This window comes from Engraulis encrasicolus, chromosome 12 (genome assembly GCF_034702125.1).
Source record: "Engraulis encrasicolus isolate BLACKSEA-1 chromosome 12, IST_EnEncr_1.0, whole genome shotgun sequence".
Taxonomy (NCBI): domain Eukaryota; kingdom Metazoa; phylum Chordata; class Actinopteri; order Clupeiformes; family Engraulidae; genus Engraulis; species Engraulis encrasicolus.
Window position 1 is genome coordinate 45,583,728 of NC_085868.1, and position 19,000 is coordinate 45,602,727.

General features: G+C 45.0%; 2 protein-coding genes across 2 annotated transcripts; both read left to right on the plus strand.

The window, feature by feature from the left end:
• Nucleotides 1–84: 84 nt before the first annotated feature.
• On the plus strand, nucleotides 85–11,638 carry tuba8l2 (tubulin, alpha 8 like 2). The gene is made up of 4 exons (XM_063212285.1): nucleotides 85–232; nucleotides 8,369–8,591; nucleotides 9,335–9,483; nucleotides 10,079–11,638. Exons 1-4 carry the CDS (start codon nucleotides 230–232, stop codon nucleotides 11,051–11,053), a joined length of 1,350 nt encoding a protein of 449 aa, XP_063068355.1. The 5' UTR covers nucleotides 85–229; the 3' UTR covers nucleotides 11,054–11,638.
• Nucleotides 11,639–13,297: 1,659 nt separating this feature from the next.
• stk16 (serine/threonine kinase 16) lies at nucleotides 13,298–17,843 on the plus strand. The gene is made up of 4 exons (XM_063212753.1): nucleotides 13,298–13,368; nucleotides 14,114–14,248; nucleotides 14,944–15,163; nucleotides 17,581–17,843. Exons 2-4 carry the CDS (start codon nucleotides 14,163–14,165, stop codon nucleotides 17,758–17,760), a joined length of 486 nt encoding a protein of 161 aa, XP_063068823.1. The 5' UTR covers nucleotides 13,298–13,368; nucleotides 14,114–14,162; the 3' UTR covers nucleotides 17,761–17,843.
• Nucleotides 17,844–19,000: the final 1,157 nt, after the last annotated feature.

A 19,000-nucleotide genomic window follows, 5' to 3' on the forward strand; every position in this document is an offset into this window, starting at 1 on the left:
TATCACTGGGCTAGTTGAGCATGGAGTAGAGAAGTTTGTTATGATTTGAGTAGCGCAGTGGACTGTTCAACTCCTCCCCCGCTCTTGTACGGTAGGCGAGTATATAAAAACGACCTCATGCCGAATCTGACAAGACTGTCTCACGCAGACCACATTGCAGGCGCGCAGTGAGAAGTAACAACGACTCAACAACCACTTCCTTTTTCTTCCTGAGACACAATCAAGCAACATGGTAATGTTTAACTTCGTCAATCTTATGTATTATTTATAATGCGCTAGCGGCTTAATCATGGGCCTCCCCAGAATCTACCGCATGCATGTTTGACAAAGTTGCGTCAACAGAAATGAAAATGCGTAGACGATTGCCATTTAGGCCCTATTAAGCCTCGATGTTTATTACCTTGTCTAGGACTAGGCTACAGCTACAGAACGACGCGCAAAAATGCCTGGAGAGATTTTGTGTTCAGAGGGAAAGTAAAGCAAACGCAGTCGTATTTCTGTGAACCATGCGTCAGGGATTTGGAATAGAAACGCACACTCATAGGCTACTTTGGTGTAGTAGCCTAGCTTGGTGTCATAAGGCTTGTCTGCGGATTTTGCCGCCTTGACTCGCAATGACGCATCGAAATATTCATCGGTTTTAAAAAAAGTGCGCATTAAAGCGCACTAAACCAATAGAGGCGCTGTTTTACCTCCCGCCCAAAGTAGGCCTACATGTTTAAATCACTTTTTGGAAACCCTGGAAGACATTTTTCTTTACAAGCTCATGTTTTCAGTTACTGGAGAACAGAAGTCTTTTGAAGAAGGATTATACAGAGTCTTTACAACTGTAGTCGTGGTGTGGTTATGGGTGTGTGTATTTGCTCCCCTGGCCAGAAATCCTAAAATGCTGATGTGGCCCAAGGGTGTGTGTGCGCACTGCAGGGGTTACCAGGGCCCCATGTATATAGGGGCCCCACGCAGTATGTAGATATAAAGTGTTGCTGGTTTTGGGGGGGGGGGGGGTGTCCATTGGAGCTTGTTTTACATAGGGCCTACAATTTCCTGCTATGTGTGTGTGTGTGTGTGTGTGTGTGTGTGTGTGTGTGTGTGTGTGTGTGTGTGTGTGTGTGTCTGACAGTTGTTCCTGACGTTCAGCATTGAGAAATTATGATCCAGTTTAACCAGTTAAATGAGCAACCTTTCACGCTGTAGACGTGTGTTGACTTTGAACTTTTTTTCTACGTTTATTGCTGTGGGAGAGGTCTAGTGTGCCTCCAACTGGGAAACAGGAAGGCCGGTGTTTGTTGCACATTTCCAACTTGATGTTGTGCTTCTGGAGTAGCCGTGCCCTAAGGCAGACACAGTTTGTCCAGTCTTCATGCTCAGGTTTTACTGCTTGGGAGTATAGCTTGTGCATACGCCACCACTTTCTATAACATGGTCCCCCTTATAATCCATAGACTCTGTACTGTGCTCTGTACTAACATGTTGATTTTTTTTCCAACATGGGAGTTCACAAGTCCTTCCTTGTGCAGTCTGGTCTCACTCACACACACACACACACACACACACACACACACACACACACACACACACACACACACACACACACACACACACACACACACCATCCTTCCTCTCTATGCAGCATTAGAGATTAGAACTGGACCTTAGCGTGTGTATAGCTGTAGACAGGATGGGGGGTAGGGGCAGGGTGGCATTTTGTTTGTGCCGAATTCCAGAGACAAATGTTTTCACACTGTTTATAAGCTTGAGATTATGCTCCCTTTGGAGCCCTTTTTAACGCCCCCCAAGGAGTATAAAGTGCGAAGCGGTCAAGATGGCCGACAGAATGTGGCCTGTGGGTTTGCATTTTCACTAGCAAATGAGTTTTAACACTATTGTGTTGTTGCCTTCTATTGAGGTGTAAACACTAAAATGCTGGGGGTGACAATGCTTTAAGCAGTTTTTCACCACATAATGCCTGAGCTGACATAACGCCTGATCTGCAATAACCACAGCAAACGGCGAATGTTTCAAAGATCACGGTGTCAGTTATAGCCGAGTATATAGGTTTGTGTGAAATGGCCCTGAGTGCAGTACAGTAGGTTAAACATTAACCACGGGCTGCCTATTCTGAATTGACACGTACAAATCAATGGTTCATGCCCCCCTGCCTGCTCTGTGGTCACATGATGACATGACTTGTCGTAGCACTAGCCAGAAATCAATGGCTACATTTCTGTGAAGATTCTCATTCATCCAGGCCAGGCCATCCACAGTTTTAGTTTTAGGGAACTTAATGAGGAAGTCCAGCTTACAACAAAGCTCTTCGTACAGGCTACATGTGTGTCAATGAAGTAGAATACAAAGAAACACTCGTGATGCTACAACAATGAAAAGGGCGTGTTGTAATCAGTGAAATGTGTTGCAACTTTTCAGATACTTTTGTCCTTCAGTGTCAAACCCATGCCCTGTATTTATTGCGTCATTTCCTTATCCTGGCACAGTTAAATCTTGTGGAGTGGCCCGTAGTGTGTAAACACACGGTCCCAGTCAGCATGACAAGGACACTTCAGAGCACAGCTGCAAGGGACACTGAGAGCCTATGAGGGTCCTAAATGTCACAAAGGCTGGATAGTCGTTGGCACATGGCAGCATAAGGTTGCTACTAGGTCAGTAGGCTATAGGAAAGAATGGTAGGGGGGGTGGGTGTAGTTTGTAGTATTTGAGGTGAGGAGGGGGACCAGGAGTGCTAGCCGTAAATAACTACTTGCTGACCTGGCGGTGATGCCCATAGAAGGCAAGACGGTCCCCCTGGTGGTCCCATGTCCCAATACAATCGTGTATGGATTACTGCACAGGCATACCGGGCCCAGGCCCCAGGCCCCAGGGGCCCAAGAACCAAGGGGGCCCTTTAGCCTCCTCGCTACAAAAAACCCCTTGAAGGTGAAAGTGAGTGAAAGCCCAATTGGGAAATTCCAACTCCCATTGTCATTGTGACACAGCACAGCACAGCGTTCTTGTTGTCTGGCTCTGGGGCCCATTTGGGGGGTGGGGGGATGGGGGGGGGTGGTGTTGCTTTTCTTGTTGTTTGGCTCAGGGGCCCATGAAGTCGCAATCCATCCCTGAATACTACAATCTTCCTGCATCATCCCCGCAACCGGCCGACCGACAGGGGGCAAACGGGTATCTTGCCCAGGGAGGTAGGGGGGCCAGCATTGGGTCCCCATTACATTGCATTTATTGGGTTGGGGGCCCTTTCAAATGAATTTGTCCTGGGCCCACAACCGGCCGGCCACCCGCCAACCTCCTCTTGCCCTGTCAGACTAACAGTGGGGCAGGAATAGTTCTAGCTGGGTAAAAATAGTCACCCCTGGCCCCCAGGAGAGGGGACTTCAGGAGTGTGGCATACCCGGCACACGGGCTTCGGTGTGGGCTTGCATGTGAGCAGAGGTGCCCTTCCTGGGAAAAAACTAGGGCACATCCCTGAAGTGCAGACACACATTTTAGCACCAATCACTACGCACTTTGGAGCTCTGCATAGCAGTGCAATGCTTTACTGTGCAGAACTTTTGGGTGACTTACTTAACATTAATATATTTATATTCCCAGATATTACACATTCTTTTGAAAGTGTTCCAAAGTATTTTAAGAAAATGCTTCACACAGACCAAACAGTCCTGTGCTAAGTCCAGGATTAGACATGAATGTTTCATTGTCGAGAACAGTCTCGTCCCATTGTTACCTTTTGTGTCCTGGATTCCTGCCTGCCCTGTCTGCATCCATCAGCAGTAGCCACTTACAAAACAGGACAGACAAGCCCTCACCACCACCATTGCAAAGATTTGAGTCTTTTCTTCCAGTAGCAGTGTGTAAGCAAGACAAATGTTGATACTTTCCATGGTGCATGCTTCTGGAACTGCAGACTCCTTCTTTTCGGCTAGAGGTTTGACATGCCTGCCAAGGGTGTGGGGTTTCATTCAGCTCTGATAGAAACTTGTCAGGACATCTGTCCACACAAATTAGTGTGTGGGGTGTGTGAGGGTATATAACTTCAAATTCCACACTCCCCACACCCCCCATTTCTCAAACTTCTGGCAAAACAAGCACAGTTTGTGATCTGCACGGTGGTGTGTCAGGAGACATAAAGGATTAGTGATGTCACGGCAGTCACAACAACTCTCCTGACAGGATAAGTAGCCAGAGGCTTTCGTTGTACCCAGAGCCGTCTGATAAGAGAGTTGTGTCAAACGGTGACCAGGAAGTCGGTTGGTGATGTGATTCATGTTGATTACAATATTTCTAAACGGCAACCGCTGGAGAACACAGAACCATTACATACCAAACAAAGATTAAGCACAAACGAATGGCATTGACCTTTACCACATTTTCTGTGTTCTACGGCCACCTCCTGGAACTAAGTAACTACTTCTGTTGGAACTTAAGTCAATGGTGATTTACATGTAAAACGCTCCGTGAGGCTCCATGAGAGCCGCCATTGCTGTGGACAGATTGGACCATTGAGGTCTATGGGAGTGTCGTAACTCTCTTATTCGATGGCTCTGGTTGTACAGAACAACTCACCTTTCAGCTGCAGCTGTCAATCACCATGACATGTCAGTAGCTCCGCACACGATGACACCCCCTGCCTCCCTGCTACATCATCACCCTGCCACACCGCCACCTGTTGGTAAAGGGAAGGCACTGCACAATATAAGGTCATTGGAGCACAGTATAGGCCTGCAGGGCCTGGGAAAAACAGCTGAGTTAGCTATAATAGTTGATGATGGTTGCATAACTGACCCAGCAGACCCTGATGAGTTGTATTTCCGCATGATTTGACACCAATGTGGCCAGATCCCGTAAATCTATTCTTGTCTATGCAAATGTTAGGCAAGACGGCTTATTGAAGTGTGATGAGCTGAAGGGAGATGTGGGAATTGTGTATATACTTAAAATAATCAATAATTTGACAAATGTAAATGCCTGCGCAAATGTTACACAAGATGGCTAATTAAACTACTGAACTAAGATGTGATCTGGAATGTTAAAGCTGCGCAAAGATGAAGTGGGACTTTGAAATGGCTTAAGTCTCAAAACACAACATCAGATTTGTTTGGGGAGTCAATCATCAAAATGCACTCATCAGAAATGTATGGACACTGCTTTGCTGAATCATTCATGAGCTCCCCAAGGTCCAGGCATGTCTAGGTTGGATATTTTTTTTATTAAGATTGCATAATGTTCTGTGGCCTATATTTGCATAATTGGGCTACCCAGATCTTGAAATTCCCTGGTGATGTTAATCCACACGTGTCTACAGGGGTGATAGCAGTCCGGCGCCGCGCCGGAAATCCGGCGTAGCGTGGCTGTGGAAAAAAATAAAAGAATAATTTCCCCAAAATTAATAAAATAATAAACTATCGCGTAGGCCTTCATTAATGTATGGTGAAAATAAATGAGCGCGCAACAGCATGTTGTAAGAGACGCGAAAGGAACCCAAATGAGCAGCAGCCCATAATTGTATCATCCCGACATCTTACTGAAAATGTATCAATTTGTTACGTCTTGCTCTTGAGTCACTCACCACATCACTGGCGGCAGTCTTCTAGTTCTAGTGAAAGGAGAAGTAGATTGGCTGTCAGTATGCACAGTAAAGAGAGTTCTAGGCCCCTACTGGTTACCCTTCTCAGATATTTTCACTGTCGACGGAGGCAAATCCAAAAATGGCATCTCGTTATACTGAAGAAACGGAAGAAAGTACTAACAGGCCAAGTCTAGACCATTTGGATTCCGATAAAAAATAGCAACTATTGTTAGCACAAATCCACATGGCTTGCTAGTTGTGATGGGTGTGTTGTTGAACCGTGTGGATGTCAGTGGAATACTAGTGAAATTCTGTGATCAAGAAAACGTTTGAAGGTAAGGCCATTTAGTTATTAATTTGCCCACTGTGGCATGTTGGCTTGGGCCCGAATGATTTTGCCTTGCGCAGGTTACTCCAAAAACCTGACCATAAACGGCTTATTGATGCGCATAAACGGGGCTCAGTGAGAGTATATGTTTGAAATAGGTTCGTCTATTTTCCTCATTTATGTGCGCTAAATGACTGCGCAATGTTGACAAACTTTGATGGAGATGGACGTTCTTTAAAAAAAAGTCTGTATGCTCAAAACGGTAGGCTATGCTATGCCCGTCATGATACTTTTTTTTCTAGGCGTAGTGCGTAAATGTGGTCTGCATTGGAATAGCGGCTACCATTGCGACATGTCCAAATGACAATGGAATGCTTGGATCGCTAATGTTTGGCAAGCCTAGTTAGCCTACACCCCTTGTAGGCTAGTGTGAGCTGAGTTCGTGGATTTTGGTCTACTGTTGATTGAGGGATGGTGTTTTGCGTCATTCCTGACAAACCACGTGTCAAACTGATTTCAGGGAGATGTTTATATTAGTTATGCTGACTAAACCAACGCGCTCTGTGAAAACCCCCAAACAGGTTCACACAGCCTTTCTCTCTCGCGCGCTCCCTGTCGTAGCCCTTCTGCGTAATCGAATCCAGTTATTCCACGCACGATGCACAGGTTGTATTGTCTGCACGCTCTGGGCTACTTAATCCCTACTCTCGGGCAGGGGGCAATTATCAATATCAGACTCTCATGAACTTCAAATACTTGGCTTGCGTTCATGTGGCCACCACGGTGTCACCTAGACATGCAGTGAATGTTCATCTTATCTTCACGCCCTGTGCTATTTTCATGTAGCTTATTCGGTCCTGTCTTTGTTTTTGTTGCTTTCTGTTATCTTTTCAACTCGTACATTGTAATGGGCGTGTGTACACGCGAGTGATTTTCATGTATTTTAATTGACTAACCCAATGCGAAAGTCGCGCAGTAGTCACACAGGCTATACTGTCCTGTCCGTAATAACCACTGGTTCTGTCATCCGTGGAGTCGAAATATGCGATGTGAACGTGGGCCTGCATGTAGCCAATCATGCGCTTGTGCCTAAATATCATGTACCGGTAATTAAAAAGGGCGTTTCCCTACAACGGAATAAAGGCAGGGGTTATAGCACAGCCCTTAAACAATCTGTGGTTATAGGTAGGTAGACCATGGGGCCACGAGTAGGCTATCTAAACGTATGTCCAGTAGCCTATACAAGTTATATGAGCAATGTCCCAATGAAAATGAAACTTATCAGCTTGCAGCAAATGTCATGTCATTTAAAAGTATTGCTTAATTAATTGGTAATCACCTCCTCTATTTTGGACAGAGTGTAGTTACTGTACTTTGGAGTAGTAAGTTTATTGCCCCCTACTGACCGCCTTGGTATGGCTGCTACATATGCAGCTTTGGGTTAATTAAATGTGGTAAAATATGCAGCATGTTGTCAGAAATGCATTCTGGTGTTGAAATGTTGCATTGGTTCAATACCCACCTCAATAACTTTAGTGCAACATCACAAGCCTAGAATGCATTTCTAACTGCATACGTTGGTATTCGTTTTTACAGCTAGAATTGAACGTGGTGGTCAGTTTCTTTCAGCCAAGTGCTGTAGCCTACCAACAGGGAAATGATCTGTGTTTTCGTGAATAACACTATAGAAATAATGCAAAAATGAAAACATAATCTTAAATGTTTGAATAATGTGTTTGAATAATAATAAGGCCTACATTACGTCTCATATGCAGTATGTCCCGTCGTCCCCCGGCCCCCCCTCCCCGACCAGGAAAAAAGTTCAGGCTCAGGATTTTTTTTCACTATCACCCCTGTGTCTATCACACAGTGCAACAGCATGATGTTTCCAACGTGATCCAAAGAGTTGAGTTGTAAGCAGCTGGACTTTGTTTTGGGATTTAATTTACATTTTTCCTCATCCAAGGGACTTCATTAGTTCTGGTTGTTTCATGTGGGAACGCAAGGATGAGGAATGAATTGTCTTTCAAACTCAGACGTCCAGTTACTTAAAACGAAACTCTACAGATAACGTGACCTGGATGGTGAATGATGATCTTCACAGACATGCAGCTCTGATACAACTGCAACCAATTCTCTTGTTTGTATGAAGCAGCTGTGATTAAATGAAATGAGGCTAAAAAATGATGCGCTATGATATTATATGACATGACATTACATTGCTCTTTGCTTGTTTTCTATTCAAAGCGACTTATAGGGTATTAGGTACAGGGTATTGGTTAGGTGCACCTCAGCCATGGATGAAGGTGCTGCTGGTAAGGGTGGGATTTGAACCTGCAACCCTCTGATCTAAAGGCCAGCACTCTAACCACTGAGCCATTGCTGCAGTCCCATGACAGATGTGATATGACCAGACAGACAGATGTTCTTCTCATGCCTCTTTTGTCTTTTTGTCCTGTCCCCAACAGAGAGAGTGTATTTCAGTTCACGTTGGCCAGGCGGGTGTTCAGATGGGCAACACCTGCTGGGAGCTGTACTGTCTGGAGCATGGCATCCAGCCGGACGGCCAGATGCCCAGCCACAAGCCTGTCGGCGGGCACGACGACTCATTCACCACTTTCTTCAGTGCGACGGGCACGGGGAAATACGTGCCCCGCGCCATCTTTGTAGACCTTGAGCCAACAGTTATTGGTAAGATAAGATTGCTTACTGTCTATGTCTAGTTGTCTATGTCCACACCTAAAGTCTATGTCTATGCCTGCAGGGGAAGTAAGAAACGCAATTTCAAATTCTTTGTATATGACCAGTGCATGTAAAGAAACTGACAATAAAACTGACTTGACTTGACTTGAGGTTGTAAAATAGGCTACACACAACAATGAGTCAATTGGTAATCAAAATACAGTATTAAAATAAAAGTGATGTATAAAAGTGGTGGTTTAAGACTAACTGACAAATGTATGCAGCAGTGTTGATGGTGCATTAACATGATGCAATGCTATATATGATGATACAGTATATATGATCAATGCCTAAGATCACTGCCTAAGAGTCCTTAGATCAGAATGCTGATGCGCAGATTTTCCCAGTACATTTAACGTCAATTCTGTGAGCTGCTTTGGATGCCTGATGAGGCTGCTGGAGTCTGATCATTTTTTGTTTTATGTTAAAGAAAAAGAAAAGAATGCCGCACACTCTGCTCCATGTTTTAATGGTGAAGTGACGTTTCGGCCGTCTGGCCTTCTTCAAACTTGAAGAAGGCCAGACGGCCGAAGCGTCACTTCACCATTAAAACATGGAGCAGAGTGTGCGTCATTCTTTTCTTTTTCTTTAACATTTATATGCTCAGGAAGCCAGCACTTCAAGAAAGACTTTATTGGTGTGCGATACCTCTTTTTTTCTAAAGTTAAATTTTTCGTTTTATGCCATCTCAGATGAAGTTCGTACAGGCACCTACAGGCAGCTGTTCCACCCAGAGCAGCTTATCTCAGGGAAGGAGGATGCCGCCAACAACTACGCCCGCGGCCATTACACCATTGGCAAGGAGATCATCGATTCAGTGCTGGACCGCATTCGCAAACTGGTAAGCTTCTTAAAAAATATATTTTTGAGGGGCTTTTTGGCCTTTATTATGACAGGAAAGTATGGAAGGAGACCGGAAACGATTGGGAAATGACCCCGGCCGGACTTGAAGCGGGGTTCCCGTGGGCATGCAAGCCCAAATGTGCCACAGAGGCATCGTCAACAAAATTCTTTTAGCATGAGACGCAAGATCTTTTTAAGTTAGAACATTTTCTAAGCAATTTTTTATTAATCAATTCCAATTAACTTGGGTCCCCACATATTAAAACTATTTGTAGTTTAATCTCCCATATTAAAAACATTGTGGTTTTGAGGTAATATGTAAATGTTAAACACCCCTCTGCACTTAAGCTGACGCCTGACGCCATTATTTTTTATCCTCAATCTGAGTAACATTTTTCCTTAACTATGGAAAACCATAGACGGGAAACTGTGGATAATTTCAAGACAAAGACCTTTTGTTTAGTACGACGTAGTAAGCCTCAATTAACAACTCAAGAAAGACTCATAAAGATGTAATGGGATGCTGTGCTGCTACCGAATCTAACATATGGGAAATATTGTCCTCTTTATTGGTTTTTTGTGTGTGTTCATAGGCAGATCAGTGTACCGGCCTCCAAGGTTTCTTGGTGTTCCACAGTTTTGGCGGGGGCACCGGCTCAGGCTTCACCTCGCTGCTCATGGAGCGTCTCTCAGTCGACTTTGGCAAGAAGTCCAAGCTGGAGTTTGCCATCTACCCAGCTCCCCAGGTGTCGACCGCGGTGGTGGAGCCCTACAACTCCATCCTGACCACTCACACCACACTGGAGCACTCCGACTGCGCCTTCATGGTGGACAACGAGGCCATCTACGACATCTGCAGGCGTAACCTGGACATTGAGCGTCCCTCTTACACCAACCTCAACAGGCTGATCAGCCAGATAGTCTCTTCTATTACCGCCTCTCTGCGCTTTGACGGGGCCCTGAACGTGGACCTGACTGAGTTCCAGACCAATCTGGTGCCCTACCCCCGCATCCACTTCCCCCTGGCCACCTACGCCCCAGTCATCTCCGCCGAGAAGGCCTACCACGAGCAGCTGTCCGTGGCCGAGATCACAAACTCCTGCTTCGAACCCGCCAACCAGATGGTGAAGTGCGACCCGCGCCACGGCAAGTACATGGCCTGCTGCCTGCTCTACCGTGGAGACGTGGTGCCCAAAGACGTCAACGTGGCCATCGCGGCCATCAAGACCAAGAGAAGCATCCAGTTTGTGGACTGGTGCCCCACTGGCTTCAAGGTTGGCATCAACTACCAGCCGCCAACCGTGGTGCCCGGTGGAGACCTGGCCAAGGTGCAGAGGGCCGTGTGCATGCTGAGCAACACCACCGCCATCGCCGAGGCCTGGGCTCGTCTGGACCACAAGTTTGACCTGATGTACGCCAAGAGGGCCTTCGTGCACTGGTACGTAGGTGAGGGCATGGAGGAGGGCGAGTTCTCCGAGGCCAGAGAGGACATGGCCGCCCTGGAGAAGGACTACGAAGAGGTGGGCCTCGACTCCTTTGAGGAGGACGAGGAAGGAGAAGAATACTAGAGCGGACATCACGATTCATGTTTGACCGGGCATCCGAGTGACCGGAATGGACCAGCTCTGCCTCAGCTCTCATAGCACTGCAAGATATTACTGCACACACAGGTTGACCATTGTTGGGACATCTCTCTTGTTCTCAGAAGCTCATCATGTTTCATCTTCACATCATTACCAAAGAAAGCAAGCTCGTCTTGCCTTGCCCATAAAATTGCACATGCTGTGCTTGTTTGAAGGTCATGGCCATTTTCCAAATCCACATATAGTGTATCTATTATAAAAGGCCTTCCCTTTTCGACATGTAAACTAGAATGATGAATGTAGTATGTGGTGGTATTACTTTCTTGAGTTGAGATCACAACTTTCCTTCGTGGAAGTTGAAATGCCTTGACCAATATTTGGGGCCTTTTTGAGGTTTCAAATTTTGCAAGAAATAAGCTGTCTGTTAAAATTACAATCATTATGTGGAATTTCTTTGTTTTATCTACTATCATGCCCACTTTTTTATTTTAGAAATCAGATTCTTGCAGAACCAACTCATTGTTATGAGGGATGGCTTGGCTTTGTAAATAAAATGGTTTAAACTTTAAACTTCCCTTTTTGGTCTCGTTTTTTCTTCTTCGTCTATTTAAGTCCTGAAATAGTGCATTATCATATACTGCAAATACATGAATTTAGTACAGAGCAGAGTTCTATTATTTTGCCTACTACATGGGTGGATTCAAAACCACTGTAGATGCTGCTAGAAATTTTACTAAAACAAAGAAAAGTGACCACATCACTCCTGTTATGACACTGGCTAACAGTGAGATTTAGAATTGAGTTTGAAACTCTTCTGATAGTCTGTAAGTCATTAAATGGTTTAGGCCCTAAATATATTAGATATGCAATTATAGATCCTAATAGATGTCTTAGGTCTTCATAATGTCTTTTATTGGTTTTGCCTATAAGGTAAAATTTATTAGGGTCGTTATGCTGCCAAATGCTGGAAGCAGCTTCCTGTCCAAATTAAAGCTGCTCCATCGATAATGTTTTAAAAAAGAAATTAAAATCTGCATTATTCTCATCTGCCTTTGGTGATAGTTATTTACCATCTTTAATGCAATACTGTACATTATTCCTTTCTCTTACTTTTTAGCACATTATATGCACAGTTATGATGATGTGCTATATAAATAATATTGATTGATTAAAGACACCAGTATGGGCACTACCTGATCACAGAAGTACATATCTCTCAAATGCCCATCACGACCCAATTAAAACTAGTCCCAGCTATATCAAAAGAGTGTAGCAAATTAGTTGCCAGATGATATAGCCTACAGTGTATCAACTGATGGAAACATTGTGCAGGGCTGATAGTATTCAGGCTCCCTGCCTGATTTCAGGCTTGACAGAGTTTGAAAAAATAAAAACATTGATAATTAGCCATTAGGTTATTCTTATCTCAGAAAGTGTTACAGGTTCAGGGTTTTCTTCCACTATCAGGCTTGAATAATGGTCATAAACAGGCTATTAAATGTTTGAATAATGTGGCAAAATAGGCCTACGTCACTTCACTATTCAGTATCTTGTCGTCGTCGTTAGAGCAAGGGAAAAAGTTCAGGCTCAGATTTTTTTTTACTATCACCCCTGATTGTGACTCCTCTTTTTTTTTTTTTTTTTTTTTTTAACCTCTCGAGTGACTGGGACACTAGTGGGCCTAATTCTCCCTTAAAGCTCAATTCGTCCCACTCATTCAAAGGTGAATCGCCCCTGTGGATCCCCGGCGGAGACAGCTGTGAACAAGGGGAAATGGGCATAGAGAGGTGGGCAAACTCAGGCCAGGGTAGGGCCACATGCGGCCCGCTGAGCCTGTAGGCCTACAAGAAAGACAACTTTTAAATCCAAATTCATTGGTCACTCAACATTCTTAAAATGGCTACCGCATGTAAGATTAACCAAGTACATGGGCTACATACATTTCATTATAATTGAATTACTGTGCAGGAATAGCAAAGCTGACAAGTTATGTCAGCGTACATTATTTTGTATTATTGACACGGGCAAGTTGCCAGTGACACCTGGCCTTCAGTCAGTATTACATACCTTGGGCCAAAATAATTGCCCACCCTTGGCACAGTGCATGGAATCTTGAGGTATAGTGAGGCAATCAAACACACAGACAGGTCTGTGATCAAACATTTCAGGAGACAAGAAGGGGTTAAATATACCAGCATGTTAGGCTGCGTCACTTTGACGTGTGATGTACACGGAAGTAGTTTGAAGTGTGTAGCAAAAGAAAACGCAAGAAGGACCAACTGAGAGCCTGCTCTGTAAAGGTAAATAGTGTCTCCAAATGGAATATGGGTGCCAACGTTAGCTATTCAAAAGGTGTGCCAGTTGGGTGAAAGGCAGATGTCATGTATTGAGGTTTACTTCAAGTAATTTTCTGCCTGTGAACGCCCGCATATATTACGCTTCTTCGTGGTGTCTCGAGGCCAGTTTGTACCATTACGTGGCGTTGCATTCAGTCACATTTCACGTTTAAATACGCTGATTTATACTCCCTCTAGCACAAAATATACGCAGAGAAGTGGTCGGAGGGTATCGTTTGACAGACTGCTGCGTACACACTTCAATTTCCACAATCGATAGATCATTTCTACCCTACACTTATCGAGTACCATTGCACCACCAACGTCATCGACTTTGGACCAATGAGGTAGGGGTCCGATGTGCATGCGATGAGCCACCATCCCTCCGCATCGTTTTTCGCCGGTTGTGGTGAACCCTTGCGGTCTGACGTTGGTTCGTTCCGTGAATAATTAAGCAAAACCTAAAGACACGACCCAGCTGTCCCAGACTGCGTAGTCTCTTATTTTCATCAACAGGCAGAATGAACGGAATTAATTGCTCGAACGCCAAATAGTCCGAGAGAAGTTCCAGCTGCTTTGCTGTTAAATGATAGATGGTGCTGGCGCCCTGTGTTTATTTATTTCAAGTGTTTAGTTGACTCCCTGCTTGAAGGATGCTCCACAGAGGTTTCAATAGTGATAGCAGTGCCTGTTCTGTCTTCTGGCCCAGTGCTGGTCCTCTGAACCTGGTGGGATTGCCACGACATGCCCCTGAGAAGATGGGACAGGCTCTCTGCATATGCTCTCGGGGGACCTTCACCATCGACAGCAAGAAATACTACTTCATCCAGAAACTAGATGAGGGGTAAGTTATTATTGTCCTTTGCACTATTCAATGTTGTCGTTCCATTCCATCGTTAGTATTCCCGTCAGTCTGGATGTCAATCGTTTCGGCACCTTTTGTTTGTTTCTGGCTCTGCCGCTCTGCATGTGTGTCTGGGTCTGTTTACATTTTTTCCCTCTGTATTGCATTTGCCTGCCTTCCAATTAGTTCTGTAATCTAGCTGTCTATAAGCTATTATGGTATTACGGGACAAGACAAATCTCTGCTCGCCAAGCTGTATTCGATTTCTCTCTCTTTCGCTCTCTATCTCTATCTCTCTGTCTCTGTCTCTGTCTGTCTGTCTGTCGCTCTCTCTCTCTCTCTCTCTCTCTCTCTCTCTCTCTCTCTCTCTCTCTCTCTCTCTCTCTCTCTCTCTCTCTCTCTCTGTCTGTGTCTCTCTCGCTCTCTTTCTCTGTCTGTCTGTCTGACTGTGTGTCTCTCTCTCTGTCTCTCTCTTTCTTTCTCTCTCTCACTCTCTCTCTCACTGACTGCACCTCTGACCTGCTTTGTATGCAAAACCTCACCTGCTGCTGTGTGTCTGTATTCTCCTCCTCTCTTTCTCTTACACACACACACACACACACACACACACACACACACACACACACACACACACACACACACACACACACACACACACACACACACGCCTTCTCACACGTCTTCTCCCTTCTCAGTGGCTTCAGCTACGTGGACCTGGTGGAGGGGGCTCACGATGGGCGCTTCTACGCGCTGAAGCGCATCCTGTGCCACGACCGCGAGGGCCGGCAGGAGGCCCAGACCGAGGTGGAGATGCACCGGCTCTTCGAGCACCCCAACGTCCTGCGCCTCACCGCCCACGCCTTCACGGAGCGCGGCGGCAAGACAGAGGCCTGGCTACTGCTGCCCTACATCAACGTGAGTCTACAAGGATGGATGGATGGATGGATGGATGGATGGATGGATAGCCTTCGTGGAGCGCAGTAGCCTACCTCAGTGTGAATCTTTGAGGATAGATAGATAGATAGATAGATAGATAGATAGATAGATAGATAGATAGACAGACAGACAGACAGACAGACAGACAGACAGACAGACAGACAGACAGACAGACAGACAGACAGACAGACAGACAGACAGACATGGTATAGAAGTAAGATAGATAGATAGCAAGTCTTCATGGGGCACAGCGGCAAGACCAAGAGCAATGCCTGGTTACTGCTGCTCTATGTCAGTGTGAGATAGATAGATAGATAGATAGATAGATAGATAGATAGATAGATAGATAGATAGATAGATAGATAGATAGATAGATAGATAGATAGATAGATAGATAGATAGATGACAAGTCTTCATGGGGAACAGCGGCAAGAGCGATGCCTGGTTACTGCTGCTCTATGTGAATGTGAGTCTTTGAGGTGGACAGATGTCTAGATAGAATTGGCTAGACGTACAGAAGGCTTGTTGGAGAGAGACCAAGGCTCTCCTCTATAGGACGCAGTCAGCATGGGTAGATGGATAGAAAACTAGACGGAATTACTGTTGGCTGAAAGTATAAAAAGCTGGTTGGAGAGAGAACTAGGCCTGGCGGCTACCTGCCATATGTCAGCCTGAGTTTCAAGATGGACGGACGGATGGATGGATGGATGGATGGATGGATGGATGGATGGATGGATGGATGGATGGATGGATGGATGGACGGACGGACGGACGGACAGACAGATCAATCAATAGATAGACGGATGGAGAGATAGCTGAAGTATTGAAAGCTGTAGGAGAGAGAGAGAGAGACAGGCCTGGCTGCTCTTACCCTATACCACCATACGAGATAGAGAGACAGATAGACAGTTATGCAGACAGACAGATGGATTCATCAAATTAGCTTGCTAAAAGTAAAGAGAGCTTTAGAGCGAGAGAGGTAAATAGACAGATTGATGGATAGATAGGAAGGTACACAGATGGACAAATGGATAGAATGTTTGTTAGTATGTAAAGCTTGTTGAAGAGAAAGACTTGCCCTATGTCCGTGTGAATCTTTGGAGATAGATAGATAGATAGATAGATCGATCGATAGATAGATAGATAGATAGATAGATAGATAGATAGATAGATGGATGGATGGATGGATGGATGGATGGATGGATGGATGGATGGATGGATAGATAGAAAACAAGACAGATTTGTTTCTGAGCTAGAGGGATAAAAGCTTGCAAGACAGCGGGGGACACAGGAAGGTGAGCGTAATTATAATTGCTGTGTAAAGCTTCAAAAAGAAACGAATGAGAGCAAGGGACCTTTGATTTATGTGCATTAGTGCAGGAAAGTGTGAAATGAAAAGGCTAATACGTGTGTCCTTCAATCGCAAATAACGTGGAATAGGGGGAGGCCTGCTCGGAATGAATAAGTGTGTGTGTGTGTGTGTGTGTGTGTGTGTGTGTGTGTGTGTGTGTGTGTGTGTGTGTGTGTGTGTGTGTGTGTGTGTGTGTGTGTGTGTGTGTGTGTGTGTGTGTGTGTGTGTGTTTTTCTGCTAAATCTGTGTGAGTCTGTGTGTCATAACTAAGGTGCAAATGAAGGGACTGAAATCTGTGTGAATGTGTGTGCGAGCGAAATATAATGAAATGAGTGGCTCACAGTGTGCATGTGTTTGTGTGTGTGTGTGCATATGCACATGTGTTCTGCATCTCTAATATCTCCATTGTTAGAAGCAAAGCGTTTTTTTTTTGTTCTGAAACACTTGTTTCTGAATCAATTACCTGAATTGATGTTCGGCATATAACGCAAGCGAAATGAATTGAGCAAATTATCGAGCCGGCTAAAGGCTATGAACATCGATGTCAGTTTCATCAAGCAAAGCAGAAAAGCAGTTCATCTTTTTTGATATAACGTCAATTCATTTAGAAATGTAATTTCCTCCAGACTGCCTGAAATTGTGGGAAAGAAATAAGATTATAATAGAGTGTGTGTGTGCGTGTGTGCGTGCGTGCCTGTGTGTGCATGTGTGTGTTTGAGCTTACATGAATCAGTGTGTGTTTTTTTTTTAACTTACATGAATCTGAGTGTGTGACGTACGTGCATATGTTGTGTGTGTGTGTGTGTGTGTGTGTGTGTGTGTGTGTGTGTGTGTGTGTGTGTGTGTGTGTGTGTGTGTGTGTGTGTGTGTGTGTGTGTGTGTGTGTGTGTGTGTGTGTGTGTGTTTGGTTGTGTGTGTGTGTGAGTTTGAGCTTACATTAATGTGTGTGTGTGTGTGTGTGTGTGTGCGCGTGCGTGCGTGCGTGCGTGCGTGCGTGCGTGTGCGCGCGCGTGTGTGTGCGCGCGCAATGGTTGTGTGTGTGTAGAAGGGGAGCCTGTGGTCGGTGCTGGAGAAGCTGCGAGACAAAGGCGGCTCCATGGCCGAGAGCCGCATCCTCCTCCTCTTGAAAGGGATCTGCGAGGGCCTCAAGGCCATCCACGACAAAGGCTACGCACACAGGTTGGCTCATCACACTCACAAAGCTATTGATTTGCTCTGCTGCTGACCCCCTTCAGCCGCAGCCTTCACTCTTGAATGCCAAGTGTTCTCTCTCTGAGCTTTTGGCGGATTCTATCTTATTCGGTTCGATGATCGTCATTCTATTTTGTTGTGAGGCTTTCTGTTCTGCCAGTCTGTTTTTATTGAATGGGCATCTGTCCGTTGTGTTCATCCGTCACACATTTCTTTGTGTGCGATAACTTTTGAAAGGGTCAGCGGAAGTCTTGTGTGAAAATGGGTCTTCTTCTCATGACGTCGACTCAAACACCTTCTATTCAATGCATTCGAAGCACGTACAAGTTGCATCCGGTTGCATGGAAATAAACACACACACACACACACACACACACACACACACACACACACACACACACACACACACACACACACACACACACACACACACACACACACACCTACCTGATTTAATGCGGTACAAGTCCCATCTGGTAGCATTGACATACAGTAAACATTCCACACACACACACATTTGAATCAATGTAGTACAAGTAGCATCGACATACACACACACACCTGTTTTCTACGGTTTCCAGTCTGCAACCAGTAGTGGTTTATATCTGCTTTGCTTCCGAACTCAACTTGTTTTATGTCATTACTAAATGGCAGCCATCCACCAAACTAAAAGGCCTATACTAGAAAATACATGAACTGACCAACTTTTGGAAGCCAACACTTTCAAGATGTCCACCCGACCTGACTTGTCTATGCGGAGGTATCAGAACTGAGGCTTTAGCGGCGAGTTCCACTTCTTTTCATTCCTCCTCTTTCATTCTCTTTTCGTTCTTCCTGATGTACCAGACACTTGAGGGTGTACTGTGTTAGATTTTTAGTTGTTTATTTCCAGAATTCATGCTACCTATTCACTGATGTTACCTTGTTCATGAATACTTACCACCGCCATCAAAGTATTAATTATGACTGGGGAAAAGGGGATCTTCTCCATGCTCTGCCATTTTGAATTTCCAGACATTTTTAGCTGCAAAAATGATTGCACATGGTCCATACTAGAAAATATTAGTTTATTACTTGTAAACTTTCATGAAAAGATCAAATTCGGCAATAGGCAGCCCAGTTTCCTTGAGCAGCATAGTTGCAATACCTTTTTTGACCATTTCCTGCACAGTGCACCTTTAAACTCTGTAGCAGTTTGTGCATAGCGTGTGAATCCTCTGCATTGGCATTTGTTCGCTCTGCGATCAGTCAATACTTTCTCAGGCCCAAACCGA

Bases quoted from the DNA above. Each gene is read 5' to 3' on its own strand.
- stk16 (XM_063212753.1), top strand. From the start codon at position 14,163: ATGGGACAGGCTCTCTGCATATGCTCTCGGGGGACCTTCACCATCGAC. The intron at 14,249-14,943 runs GTAAGTTATTAT...CTCCCTTCTCAG, and splicing joins ATCCAGAAACTAGATGAGGG to TGGCTTCAGCTACGTGGACC. The intron at 15,164-17,580 runs GTGAGTCTACAA...GTGTGTGTGTAG, and splicing joins TACTGCTGCCCTACATCAAC to AAGGGGAGCCTGTGGTCGGT.
- tuba8l2 (XM_063212285.1), top strand. The intron at 8,592-9,334 runs GTAAGATAAGAT...ATGCCATCTCAG, and splicing joins CCTTGAGCCAACAGTTATTG to ATGAAGTTCGTACAGGCACC. The intron at 9,484-10,078 runs GTAAGCTTCTTA...GTGTGTTCATAG, and splicing joins TGGACCGCATTCGCAAACTG to GCAGATCAGTGTACCGGCCT.